This window comes from Kogia breviceps, chromosome 17 (genome assembly GCF_026419965.1).
Source record: "Kogia breviceps isolate mKogBre1 chromosome 17, mKogBre1 haplotype 1, whole genome shotgun sequence".
Taxonomy (NCBI): Eukaryota; Metazoa; Chordata; class Mammalia; order Artiodactyla; family Physeteridae; genus Kogia; species Kogia breviceps.
In genome coordinates, this window is record NC_081326.1 from 16,561,597 (window position 1) to 16,575,944 (window position 14,348).

The window sequence follows — 14,348 nt, forward strand, 5'->3', positions numbered from 1 at the left end:
GAGCCCGGGCGGGAGTGGCCCCGCGCAAGCGGGGAGCGGCGCTGCGCACTCCAGCCCTGCGGGCACCTCGGGGGCGGGCGCGGGGCGCAGCCTTCTGGTCCCAGCAGCTCTGACAAGCGCCCCCGGGCATCTCGGGGGCTGCGGGGCGCGGGGTGGGCGCGGACGCGGGCGCTGGGCTCGTGCGGGGCCCCGGACGTCGCGATGAACATCGTGGTGGAGTTCTTCGTGGTCACTTTTAAAGTGCTCTGGGCGTTCGTGCTGGCCGCGGCGCGCTGGCTGGTGCGGCCCAAGGAAAAGAGCGTGGCCGGCCAGGTGTGCCTCATTACGGGCGCCGGCAGCGGCCTGGGCCGCCTCTTCGCGCTCGAGTTCGCCCGGCGCCGGGCCCTGCTGGTGCTCTGGGACATCAACACTCAGAGCAACGAGGAGACGGCGGGCATGGTGCGCCACATCTACCGCGACCTGGAGGCGGCGGACGCCGCGGCGCTGCAAGGTAACTGGAACCTGCACCCGAGCATTGTTGGGTCAAGCCTCTTCCCAACCCCGCGTCCTACCCCGGAGGGCCCCGAAACCCCACTGTCACGGTCAACCCTGCTCTCGAGGAAGAGAACCCTCTCCCCCAACCCCAGCCCGGTCCTCTGCGAGTGGAATTTGTCCCCTAATAAAGGAACACGATCGTCTTAACGGAGGTCCTGTCCCTTAGAGCACGACTGTGGGGTTTCCCAAGCCCTCGGAGGCTAAGGAAGGCAAGGGAACTTGTTACCGCAGGTTGGAATCCTAAAGAAATGGCTCACTCTCGTTTGCGAATGGGAAACTAGTGTCTTTGGGAAGTTGTTCTCAGACTCTACTGATGCATGTGTATATGTTACTGCGGTCTGAACTGCTGCGACTAGGGCAGCGTTGATGATTTCACTATAACTTTAGCCAGGGGAAAATAATTAACATTGTTTCACCAGAGATAAGTCAGTACTTTAGTTACATACTCAGCCTGATTGAAAGGTAACCCCCTCTTAAGGGAAAACGCTCGAAGGATTCAAGCCCTATTGTAAAATTCATTACATGTTTTTGATAACCTTAGGAAATCTGCATTTCTGAATATTTATTAACTAACCTGAATCTGAGATTTTTTTTTTTTAAAGCCAAAGCGGAGACCGTAACTGACCCTAAGTTTGGGTCTGGGAGATTTGGTAATGGCTCTTGCTTTTTGACAATTTTTTTGTTTCCAGGGAAAACATTGAACTATATCGCGAAGATTAACTTGGGCACCACCCCTCCCCCATATTGATCATTTGTCACCAAAATTATTGGTACCTGCCTTTTAGGTCAGAAAATCAAAGGTCAAAACTAGTATGTTTTCACCATTGGTAAGAGGGTAGCAAATATAGATTTTTGTGTTCCCTGCCCAAACCTAAAAGGGAACAGTCGTGTTTTCCAGGGAAGGTTTTCTTGGTTTTTAAATTGAGTTCTTATATGGTAAAATTGCATATTTACCTGTAAACTTGGTTTATATAAGGGTGCTTCTTTGGGGAGTTCAGCTAATCCAGTTAGACCAAACCAGTGTGAGCCCCACTTTTTTATGAGAAACTTGGTTGATTTCTTGGCTTTGGATGAATTCAGATCATTAATTACCATTTTGATTTGTGAACCTTGAGGTGAGTTTCCATTTTGAGGGTGCACATACTAAAGAGTAAGATCTGTTTCTGACCACTGTTCCCCCCAAAAGAGGAGTGTGTAGTGCATGTGTTTGGGAGGAGGGGGTGTTACTCTCTGGGCTGAGATCAGTTCATTCCAGGTGTCTGTAGCTCCGGGAAGCTGATCCCATGAGGTCTGACTTGTATTGGGCTTGTCACAATTACATGATTTTCCCCTAAGCAGAGTTATCCAGTAAATTGCTGTAATTCCCAAAGACTTTTGGGGGAGGAAGGCAGCTGTAAGTTCAGTCATTGGCAAGGCTTACGGTGTTAGAAATTTGAAGCTCACTGTAGTGATTTTTGTTTTGTGTGATCTTTGTCCTACTGATGGCCACGTGACTCATGTTTTGCACCCCCCCATCCCTTCTCTGTTCCATTTTGTTTTCTTCATCTGGACTTCTGAGGACAGCTGGGAATGGTGAGGAAGAAATTCTGCCCCACTGTAACTTGCAGGTTTTTACCTACACCTGTGATGTGGGAAAGAGGGAGAATGTCTACCTGACAGCGGAGAGGGTCCGCAAGGAGGTTGGCGAGGTCTCAGTCCTGGTCAATAACGCTGGCGTGGTTTCTGGGCATCACCTTCTGGAATGTCCTGATGAGCTCATTGAGAGAACCATGATGGTCAATTGCCACGCACACTTCTGGGTAAATATAAACATCCTTGTTTTTATTACTGGGCCCTACTCAGCAAGAAGGTTGGGAAGGAGCGAGACTTCAGGACCAGCCTGAAACCACCTGCACTCTTTCACCACAAAGCTTACTTCCAATTCACTCTTCCCCCCCCCGGTGAATTATAACGTATGCCGGTTACTATTAAATCGTTGTTTTCTTTTTTTTTCCCCTCCAATTCAGTATTTCTGGAGAGAGTAGAGGACTGAACATTTTGAACTAGTTTGGAAGATTGCCATAAAAATAACAAGAGGGAGCATAAAACCCTGGGTTTGTTTATTTTACTTTCTGTTGAGTTTGTAAAACTTTGGTTGTTCTTATGAATTCCTAAAGTCAGAGTTTAGGCTTCCAAATTACTGCTCAGCCACATTTTAGAAAGTGCCAGAGAGTCTGAGATCAGCATCTGTGGTCCCATGGGACTGGTCAGGCCACCCTGGCAGTTGCTTACCATCCACTGACTGTCCCCAGGGTCTGTGACATTGTCCTGTTGGGGTATATCTCAGAACTTTCTCAGCTTAGAGGATGCGTCTCTTCGGAGAACAGAAGTCACCCTGATAGGACCACAGAGTCCCTATGTAGAGGGCAGGGGTGTTGTGAGACCTGGCAAACCAGGGAATGCACCATATCAGCTTCTAATCATCAGAGCTATTACATCATCTAAATAGATGAGGGGCGGGGGCTTCTGCTCTGGGGGCAAAACTAACCCTAGTTGTGCAACTGAGTTTATCTTCAGTAATGGTAGGTGTGAAGTTCTCCCCTATAAGTGTGCACTCTTGACCCACTTTTTGCTTTTCTTCCCCCATAGTATTTCCCCTTTTCTTTTGTAGTCAGGTAGGATCCAATAAAGAAAGGGTAAGGAAATAGGTTTGTTGTTTTTCTTTTTTTTTCTCTCCCATAGGCGGCTTAGCCTTCTAACAGAACACAACAAAGAACTGTTTCTCCTAAATAGGTCACATTAAACCTCATTAATTTTTTAGCAACTGTTTTAAAAACTTAATCTAGCCATAGAAGTACTTACTCAAATGTTGCTCCTTGAACATTAAACCATTTCTCTGCCCCTAGAAGAAGCTTATTTTAATGTTGTATTTTTAAACGTGAGCTTTATTTAATTCATTTCCAAAGCTCTAGAAATGAACATTTAAATGACATGAGCTAACTCATATCTATGTTTCGAACGCATAAGGAGGTTACCAAATACAGTTTGGAGGGCTTTGAGTGTGCTTGTGTGTGTGTGCACCGGGGGTGGGGAACTGAATGTAAGTCCTTGCTGCCATGGGGTCCATAGGAACAGGCGGCAGGTGACAAAGGGGTGGATCAGGTGAGTAAAAGGCAGCACAACAGAATACACGTGGCAATACAGTGTATCAAGAATCTCGTGTGTTTATAATTCTGAGTAAAACAAACAGCCACCACTTGAAATAAAAGATGCACGTTGGGCTTCCCTGGTGGCGCAGTGGTTGAGAGTCCATCTGCCGATGCAGGCGACACGGGTTCGTGCCCCGGTCCGGGAGGATCCCACGTGCCGTGGAGCGGCTGGGCCCGTGAGCCATGGCCGCTGAGCCTGCGCGTCCGGAGCCTGTGCTCCGCAACGGGAGAGGCCCCAACAGTGAGAGGCCCACGTACCGTAAAAAAAAAAAAAAAAAAAAAAAAAAGCACATAAATTACAAGTAGACTGTAGTTTTCATATTTAAAGCCTGGTAAGGATGAGGCTGCCAGAGAAACTCCAGCTGATTTCAGTCATGTTGTCATCCTTAAGCAGATATCCAGCCATCGGTCAGCTAATTATGAACCACAGACACCAGGATTGTTTTTTTCCAGTAACCTTTGACTGAGATGATATATGGTTTCCAAAATACGAACTTTTACCTACACAAAATACTCTGAAGTTTAACCATCTTGCCTACCTTCTCTGCATGAATATTTTGCTGAATTGTACGATTTGAAACATAACAAGATTTTTTTTTAAATTTATATTTGGCTGTGTTAGGTCTTCGTTGCTGCAAGCGGGCTTTCTCTAGTTTCGGCGAGAGGGGGGCTACTCTCTTTGTTGAGGTGCGTGGGCTTCTTACCGTGGTTGCTTCTCTTGTTGCGGAGCACGAGCTCTAGGTGCGTGGGCTTCAGTAGTTGTGGCACGTGGGCTCAGTAGTTGTGGCTCACGGGGTCTAGAGCGCAGGCTCAGTAGTTGTGGCGCACAGGCTTAGTTGCTCCTCGGCATGTGGGATCTTCCCAGACCGGGATCAAACCTGTGTCCCCTGCATTGGCAGGTGGATTCTTAACCATTGTGCCACCAGGGAAGTCCCAAACATAACGAGATTTTTAAAGAAACTCCATACAATCTGCAGTTAGGTACTTGTAAGAGAAAAGAAGCTTCTTTTTGCTAGACATCCTATAAAAAGAGAGCTAATTAGAGTGTATTAAGCATAGAAAATCCATTGCTTTAGCTTTGAAAATGCACATCAGTTGATATACTTCTAAGTAGAAAATTAAATCAAATTTCCAACAAAAAAAATTACTGTGGAACTGAATGTCTATACCAAGGAGGAAAATACCACCTTCTCAGAGTCCTTACTTTGCTTAGATATGTTGCTTAACATCTCTTAACATCAATTTAGGGAGTTCTTGGAAGCTTTGACAGTAATGACGTCACTTCATATTAAAATATGGGAGGCTCCTGAATTCTCCAGCTGTTTTTCCCCTAAGCATCTAAACTTAATCTATTTTCTAAATGGAGTCAAAAAATTCATTTTAGAGTTGGAATTTCTGGCTTCTTGCCAAGACTTACAGACCTTTTAAGAAGAGCTCTAGCAACCAAAATTTAAAAGAAGACTGACTATAATTTTATAGTGATTTATTTTGTGTGTTTTGAGGGGTGAGGTTTAAGTGGTACAAGTTACCACCTGAATTCAACTTCCCTTCCAGTAGTCCCCTTAGGTGAAAATGTTCATGGTAACTGTTCCGAGATGTATTGGCATGTGCTCTTTTCCTTCCAGAAAAAATAACGAGCACATCTTTTTATCACATCTGGGTGGGGAAAAGAAGTTGCCCCATACATTTTAAAGAGTGGATCAGCTGAGCAAAGACTTGTTCATCATTTGAACAGATCATCTTTAACCAGCCTTTTAAGTAGCAGTTGGTGTCTGTTTTCATACCATAATAAAGAGCGTGTTGATCCTGACCCAGAGGTAAAGGCAAAGGCAGTGAACTAGAAACCCTGCGGACGTTCACTGAAGAGCTCTGGGGGCTCCTCCTTCGAGCCAAGCCTCGCGCCACTCCCCCGGCCTGGAAGGCCCTCTTCTCCGCTCCACATGTCTTTTGAGGCCTGGCTCAAGTTCTTCATATAACCTCCATCCCCACTCCAGCCCTTTTCTGGCATCTTTGCATATCAGAGCCACAGGGATCCTTAGAGACCGTCTTGTGCAACCCCTTGTTTTCTGAGGAAGCTGCCTCTTCTTCCCCTTGATCTCTCACGGTGTTCGTTGTCACCCCCATCCTTTGTGCGTAGTATGTGCTCTTTGGTGTAACTTTTGATTCGTTGTGCCCTGAGATCCGCAAGTAGATGGCAAGCTGTCCACAGGCAGTTTGTTATGGACCTCTGTTTGTTTTCCCCTGCCAGGAACAGAACTCTACTCCTAGTCACTCAGTAAATGTTTGATAGTATAGACTAAGCTTCTGCTTAAATATTTAGAAGATAACCTATTCAGAGAATGCTCACACGCGTCTGGCTTCTGAAGTTTCAAAGGGTAAGCCTTATGTTGGACTACTTCAAGCTGCATGAGATTGACGGGATCTCAAAGTGAGGCTGTCTCACATTCGTTATTGTGTCTGTCTCCTTTTGTTTTCCTCCACAACTTTTCCATTCTCCCTGCCCTACCTGTAAGCTTGTTTTTTACTCTGGTATATTGACTCTGCTCGTTGGTGCGAGGCTAGCGGCTTTGAGAAGGCTGTGTTGACAGACCAATTTGAATCAACTCAATTTGGATATATGGCAGTCGTTCACGTTTGCCAGTGGCCACGCCTCAAGGATAGGATTCCTGCTGCAGTTCCTTCCTTGCTTCTTAACCTCGAACCTATTTGCATACGCATTAGAAGCTTTGGCGGTGTAATGCTTTGGCATTATTCTGCACAGCCCCCCAGTCTGCAGGGATACTTTATCATCCAGTGTTCTCCTATCACCAGCAGCTCTCCTAGGAACCTTCTCTTGGTCACCAGTCAAGAAGTGACGGATTTGAGGTAGGTTCTAATCAGCATAATCTGTTGTGCAACATTCACAGTTAGGACAAGAACGTGAGAATGTGTACAATACAGTTCACTTGAATTTTGGCATGAATCAGGGCAACAGTCCACTCAGGTTCTCTCTGTATCTGGGTGAGATGCAAAAGCTTGAAAATACCTCTCTAGTATCCTTTGAAATATGGAGAGTTGGCCTCCATTATAGGAACTGCAAACCCATGGTTCCCCCCAAACATTAAATATTGCTTCATTTGTTATTTTTTAAGAGGAATCTTTAAAAAAAAAAAAAAAAAAGAAAGAAATCTTTGCTTGCCATTTCTAAAAGACGGAGTTTATCTGTAGATCCTTTTTGACCAAAGAGGTGCATTTGGCATTTATACCGTGAGCAGCAAATTGATCCCCGATTAACCGAAAGGGGGAAGCAAAAGCATTTAACTCCAGGCCTTTTATGTTCTGAGGAAGTTTTGCATGGTAAAGGACTAAATCTGTCAAATCGCTACTACTCGGTAATTTACTTCTATTGATATGATAGTCAGACAAGATAATTGGTAGTTAATTAATAGACCACTTAACTTAAAAGGTTTCACAGTTTTAAAATATGAATTACTGAATTAGGCATTTATCTATATCCAAGCGTCTAAAGTCTATTTAGTTAAAATCCATCCAGGAAAAGTAAAAGCCCACCAGCTAGATCTGAGTAATGTAGCACTTAAAGACATTAGTGCTATGGTTGTACCTAATATCTCATGAATGGTCCCTAATCATTAATGTTTAAGTTCTTATGTGATTTACTGGTTTTTAATCTCAAATAGTATATTCCTCTGTTCTCTGGTTAGGGAAATCTAGTTGTGGTCAAGGCTTCTTAGAATTAAAAAAAAAAATTTCGATTCTTATAAAATTATTTGGCTGATACTTCCTCCTCCAAAGCATAATATTAAGAATTCTATAGAGTCTTGTTTTCCCTGCTAAAAACTTGAAATTCATGGGTGTATTTTCAAGTCTGTACTAGAGCTGGCTTTTGTTATTAAATAAATTCACATGCATAAAAATCAAATGGGGGCTTCCCTGGTGGCGCAGTGGTTGAGAATCTGCCTGCCGATGCAGGGGACACGGGTTTGTGCCCCGGTCCAGGAAGATCCCACATGCCGCGGAGCGGCTGGGCCCGTGAGCTGTGGCCGCTGGGCCTGCGCATCCGGAGCCTGTGCTCCGCAACGGGAGAGGCCACAACAGTGAGGCCCGCATACCGCAAAAAAAAAAAAAAAAAAAAAAAATCAAATGTTTGAGCTTCAGAAATAAACTTTTTGTGTCTTGAACCACACTGTAAATTGACATAGGGTCAGCATACTTTATCTTATTAATTCTCACAGTCACAGTTAAAAACCGAGTAAAACATCTCTTTAGATGGCAACTGCTTGGATACTTGGAACTCTGTACCTATCAGGGTCATTTCACAGCCTTCTTTCCTAACGTAAAATAAGATGACATGCTCACTGAGCTTTAAGTTTCTATATTTGATATATTACATGCTGGACCCAAATCTAGTGCTACTAGAAATAAACATCTATGACATGATAAACTGTCACTTTACATAACTGGTGTGAGCAGGGAACCATCCTATAAAAATCTTCCCAACACCTTTGATATATGTTGTAATCTGTGTCTGGTTATCTGAGTTGTTTAGAAAACATTGCTAAGTAACCGATGTCATATGAGAAAATAGCAGGGGTTTGCTTAATGGCCAAATCCAATGTGTGACGTGACCTTTCTACAGAACGTGAGCCTGTTGACCATCTCTTTGAAACGCTGGTGCTCTAGCTTCCGTGATAAGCCCCCTTTCTCCTGCTTCTCTTCCTGTCTTCCCAATCCTCTTAGCCTCCCTGCCTCCGAGATACGATGGCTGTTTATAGTATGGCATGCGCAGACCTCTTCTCATTGTGCACCTCTAGTTGAGTAATCTGTTTACTTCGGTGGCTTCAACTGTGATTTCTAAGCGTCCCAAGTGCGTACAACTGCCTCGGCTCCTCCACGCGTTCCCTAAAACCAGCGCACCTCAAAACTGAACGGATTCCTCTTCGCCCCTTCTTGAACTCCCTGCTGTGGCCAGTACCAGGCTTGGAAACGTCAGCAGTGTCTTTAATGCTCTATCCCGCACACATTCATGGGTCACCAAATCCTGACTGATCTGTTGCTGTCATGTACTTTGATCCCCTCCTTTCCATTCCTGCATCCTCCTTCGTGCTGCTTTCACTTCTTGCCTGGTCTCTACAAAGAATCTCTGAACTTCTCTCCCGTTTCCAGCCTTTGCTGTCCAATCCAGGGTTATCTAAGCAGACTTGAGTTTGTTACGTGCCTGCTTAAAGATGATGCTGACTAGAACCTACCCCAAGCCCCGTGTGACCATATTGTTCACAGCGTGAAATCCCGGCTTGTGAGCATGGCAGCTGAGGCCTTCCAACGCTGCTTTCCACCTGCCTTCCAAGCTCATCACCTATCACACCCCCTGGTAGGCTGTAGACACCCGCCGGGCTGGACACCACGCTGGGCCTGAAGGGGCCCAGCACACTCAGCTCTTCTGCCATTTGGGTCCTGTCTTACTGGGAGACAAAAGTTGAATAGTTCAGACACAATGTATCACTACTCCTGAGAAAGAAAAACGGATACATTCAAAATCTTTTCATGTTGACTTCATAGTGTCTTTATATATTAAGGGGGCAGTCCTTGTAGAATAGTGTCAAGCTCCTGGTTCAGGGAATGGTCCTCTCTTGTTTGATTATGTGCTGTTTATCTTGATTCCTGGAAGCAAACTTGGTATTCTTTTCTCCCTCATTATTTCTACATCCAGGGCTTTATCCAATATCTGCCCAGGTAGAAATTAATCTATACGGCATGTCAAAGTGGAAGCATCCGTTAACCTGCGCTAAGGCTAACACTGCTGGAACAGCTTTTCCAGAAAGACTGAGTGGAGAATGCCCGGCAGAGCCCTCAGCCGCTGGATCCGATGCGTGATCGGGTCACTGCAGCCCAGAGGAGGGCTACAGACCCTATGGTTCAGTGCTTAACTGCTCGCATTCTCAGCTTATTCTCTTTCTTTACGTTTAGTTTTTACCCTAACCATTTTTCAGATTTTAAAAGATCTTTGGCAAATTCTAGTGAATTGACTTGAGTAACTTGAACATACCTAAGATGTGACAATCAGAAAACACTTTCCAAACAGTTTAATATAACCTCACTGGGGAGGTGGAATAATTTTTTTTAAGTAGGAAACCCCTTTTTATTTAAGTTCTTTTCTTGAGTTGAGGAATATTAATAGCAGATTCATCTAAAATTTCTGTTCTAGTTCTTTCAGAAACTAAAATTACAGCCTCTTCCAATTAAGATAAGTAGGCAACTTGCCGCTGTCTAACCCCGCTGCCCGCCTGCGTGGCTGGATGCAGAGAGGACGTGTGCGGTTTGCCGGCTTGTGTTGGAGCGCTCAGGAAAGGAGGCTCCTGACCATGGCGCAGCTACAGACGCCGCACTTGGAAAAGTGCACTCGAGCCTGTGTGAAGTCCTAAATCCCCGGGATGGTTTTGGACCCCCAAGTTGTACTATGCTGAAATTCCACTAGGGGGTGTGCTGGCAGGGTGGATTTGTATTTTATTTCCTTCCACACACAGCAGTAATTGTCCCAAGATAAAGGGCCTTTTGTCATTGATCTTTGGAGTATGACAAACTGATAGTCCTTAAGAAATAGGGACCTATATTCCCTGCCTCAACTGAATGGGTTAAATCCAGTGTTTTGAGCCTGTAACTCTAGGAATCAGATTAAAACGTGTGAATCTCTCTTGGTTTAATTAGTTGATTTCTTATCTCAGAAGTTACTATCGTAGTTAGCTATGCAAAGAACTAACCCCTTCTTATAGTTCTATTAACTGAGCTAAAAACTCCTTTTAGGCGGAGACCCCTTGTAAACATAACCAGAAAATAACTTGGAGGATGGAGTCTTTTAATTCATTCTTTGAAAATATATGGCAGACTGGTAAAGCATACAGCTGGGCCCCGTCCTAGGGCCGCCTTAGAGAGCCTCCCCGTATTGTGACCTAACCGTGTTCAGACACCATGTAGAGTGAATGTTGTCAGAGCACGGCCTTAGGACCTAATCGCGTTTCCCCTGCCACACCTGGCCAGCCTCCTCCCGTCACCTGGGCCTGTGGCTTCACGCAGGCTTATGCCATCACAGCGCTGGCAGGCATGCCTTCCAGCAGAAGGGTGCCAACATCTCTTACTTGCTCTTACCCAGCATGGCCCGTTCTCGAGTTTCTTTTTCTCTTTTACTTTATTTGTCAATTCCCTCAAAACTCAAGTTCACACCTGTCAGGGACCATTTTCCTAAATGCTCTGAAGCTAAAATTAAGTGAACCACAGGGAAAAAGAAAAGAATATCCTCTCATAATGATGATAAAACTTTCAACACCGCAGCAAGTGCTGCTAGAATATTTAACAAGGAAGGGCAATTACTGCTGCAACCTTGAGTGCTGTCAAATGAGCCCAACTGACAAGCCACTTACAGTGAATTCACATTCGGAAACACAACGTGACTTGGTCTGTGAAAGTTTCAAAGGTCGCGCAAAGATGTGTGAAAGGTGACAACGGTGTTAACATCGTGAACATTGGCGTTTTGGGGGTTTGGGGAAACCACAGTGTTTCTCTCTCATTTGCTGCTTGCATAAAAATGTGAATTTCTTGCCTTTCCTTCAAATGGCTTAGTACTGGAATTTCTGAATATTAACACTGTTCAGCTTCTCAGTGTTATTCTAAACAATAGGGCTCAAAATAACACTTCCAAATCAGTGTAACTGGGAAAATGTTTGTGGTGTAACTTATGTAAGCACATGGGTATTTTGAGGACAAGTGCAACTTAAAATTCAAAGCCTGAATTTTTTTCCCACCTGCAAATTGTAATTAACATACTGCCCCCTACTGATTTCTCAAGGATTTTTTTAAAATGGGGATAGTTCTGCAATCTCTTGGGAAAGAGAAACATCAGGTGTAATAAATTATTTTTATATAGTTCTGTACTAACTTTTAGTATTTGCTGAACTCTTCTCCATCAAGCAGTGTAATTTGTATTTTTAAGCGTTGATTTTCTGACCCCAATAGAACAGAACTAAAGAAAAGGATTCAAGAAGTGGTGTTACTGGAAAGTGTTGGTTGTTTCAAACCCAGCATCTCCCAGGATTCCGGAGGAAGGGGGCAGGCAGCTGAAGCAGCTGTTAGCCCTGTGTTTGTGAGGCTGCTTCTAGTGGTCAGGTCCTGGTTTTTTGCCGGAAGTGTGGTCTGACACTATGTGGAGGGCAGGGAGGCTTGCGAGCCGTACATAGTAAGAACCAGGAATTGCAGGAACTTGAAGAAACGACATAACCCAAAATAGATAGCACTTCTCACCCAAATAGCCTATAAATATATGCCTAATATATAGCCTATAAATAAATGCCTTGGGTACATTTACTCTACTTTTACATAGCACTTAAATTTTACAAAGCCCTTTCATAAACACTCTTCTCTCATTTGCTCCTCATAGCAACTCTGAATTAAGTAGAGCCATTATCCCCATTTTTACGGATGAGGAAACAAACCGAGAGAGGTTATGGGACTTGCCTAAGGTCACCACTGGGGAAGGAAGAAGCTAGGACCCAGACCCTCAGCCTAGGGCTTAGTTTAGAAGCTCTACAAATACTTATCTCAGCTACATGTTCAAAGCTCCTGGTAGATTCTCCTAGGAGTCACTTATGCTTGTGCCCTGTGATATAATGTAAGAATCCACCTTCTAATGTTGATTTTTTTTTTTTATTAGCACGGTTAGTTTAGCAATGACTAATTAACCCTAGCTTAATATCCCCAGAAAGTTTGCTCCGTAAATTAGACAAACATGTAAAATTCTAAAGACCCAATACCACGCTAGAATTTTATTACCAAAGCCCAATTCATGTGTTTTTTTCTGTCCCTTTTCTGTAATTTTCCATGGTCTGTGTCTGAGGTGGTTACTTCATTGACAAGAGTGTGGTGTATCTTCGGTCACTCAGCTTCCTTCGCTTCCTAGTTTGCATGTCAACACTGACAGGACAGGCATAAAAAGTAATGAATAAAAAGGGCTCTTCTACAAAGACTGGCTGAACAAAGTTCTATAAATACTTGGAACTGAAATGGCAGTAACAGTGTGGTTTTAGTTTAGGCTTTTGTTTGTTTTAAGCTTATCTCCTGGAGAATGTAAAACCTTTATTCTGTTACATAATATTCTTTTGAGAGCAGAATTCCAGGTAACTCCACGAGCTTTGCTTTGGAAATGCTAATCATGGATTCTCAAAATTGTGCAGTTTTGGCCAGCTGATGGTGTCCAAACTTGTGGCCCAAGTATCTGACTTTTAAAGGGGTAACTTTTTCCTAGGTAGGGTTTTCTCACAGGCTTACCAAAGTGTGAAAGCTTCAGAAAGGTAAATGTGGAAAATTAAAAAGGTAAATGCTGAGGCTAAAAGGGTCTAAATTCCGTGTCTTGAAAGCTAAGCCCTCAAAGCCTCTGTGGGTAAGGGGGAGGGATTTTGAAATCTTCTAGGTCTCTTTTTGAGAGCCTGTTCTAATGGGGTCAGGGGTGTCTTAGGCCATTTGGGCAGCTCTAGCAGAATACCATGGACTGAGTGGCTTATAAACTACAGGAATTTATTGCTCGCAATTCTGGAGGCTGAAAGTCGAAGGTCAAGGCTCCAGGAGATGTGGTGTCTGGTGAGGACCCACTCCCTGGTTTGTAGACAGCCGTCTTTGCTGTAACCTCACACGGTGGAAGGGGGTGAGGGATCTCTCTGGGGTCTCTTTTATAAGGGCACTTATCCCATTCATGAGGCCTCCACCCTCCTGACCTAACAACATCACATTGGGCATTAGGTTTCAACATGAATTTTGGAGGGACACAAACATTCAAACCACAGCAGAGGGGCTTGCTAGTGCTAAAAATGGATCCAAGGCAAATATACATACAGTCAGCCTGTAAACTCCCGTAGTTGTCCATACAAAGCTCCCAGGGATCTTGACATCTATTTGAACTGGCATTTGTCTGATAAACATTACTGGGGAAAGGATGTGGGGAGTGGAGAATGGGGCCTCTCAACCCCCAATAAATACTCTGGTTCAGAGAACACGGGTAGGATAGAGGGCAGAGAAATTAGTCTGCCCTTATTTGCTGCATTTCTAGGAGAAATTGATCTGAAGCCACTTGAGGTTTAGAGTAGACATTACCTGGCTCAGGCTACCACCTTATGCTCAGCCTGTGGTCCAGAATGGCAGCAATAGCATCACCCCATCAGGCTACATGTTAGAAAAGCAAACTCTCAGGCCCTCTCCTCTCCCAGACCTACTGGGTCAGAGTCTGCATTTGATTCAGATCCCAGGTAATTCTTGTGCACATCAAAGTTTGAGGAGGAATGGCTCTTGAGCACGTATTTTCCTTCCCGCTTTCTCAATATTCTCTGCTTTTTTTTTTTTTTTTTTTTTTTAAATTCCCTGAGCTAATTAGCCCTTTAGGAATTTTGTAGACTAGGAAAATACTAGACCATGCACTCTAGGGTCCGCCTTGTCTAGGTGTTGTTTTTGTTTTTTAATTTGGGTTCCAGGCCATTGTTAAAGGAGGAGCCCAGGTGCTCTCTTGCTCACTATCCCCCTTGGTTGCTGTGCCCAGGATGGAGTTTCCAAAGCCATGAACATCACGGTACAGAGTCAAGGCTGTGCATTGAA

General features: G+C 44.3%; 1 protein-coding gene across 1 annotated transcript in view; it reads left to right on the plus strand.

The window, feature by feature from the left end:
• RDH10 (retinol dehydrogenase 10) overlaps positions 1-14,348 on the plus strand; it is a 26,489-nt gene continuing 12,141 nt past the window's right edge. Inside the window, exons 1-2 of the mRNA XM_059042949.2 lie at positions 1-490; positions 2,098-2,333. Of these exons, the coding sequence (XP_058898932.1) occupies positions 202-490; positions 2,098-2,333 (525 nt within the window). The 5' untranslated portion in view covers positions 1-201. The remainder of the gene's footprint in view (positions 491-2,097; positions 2,334-14,348) is intronic.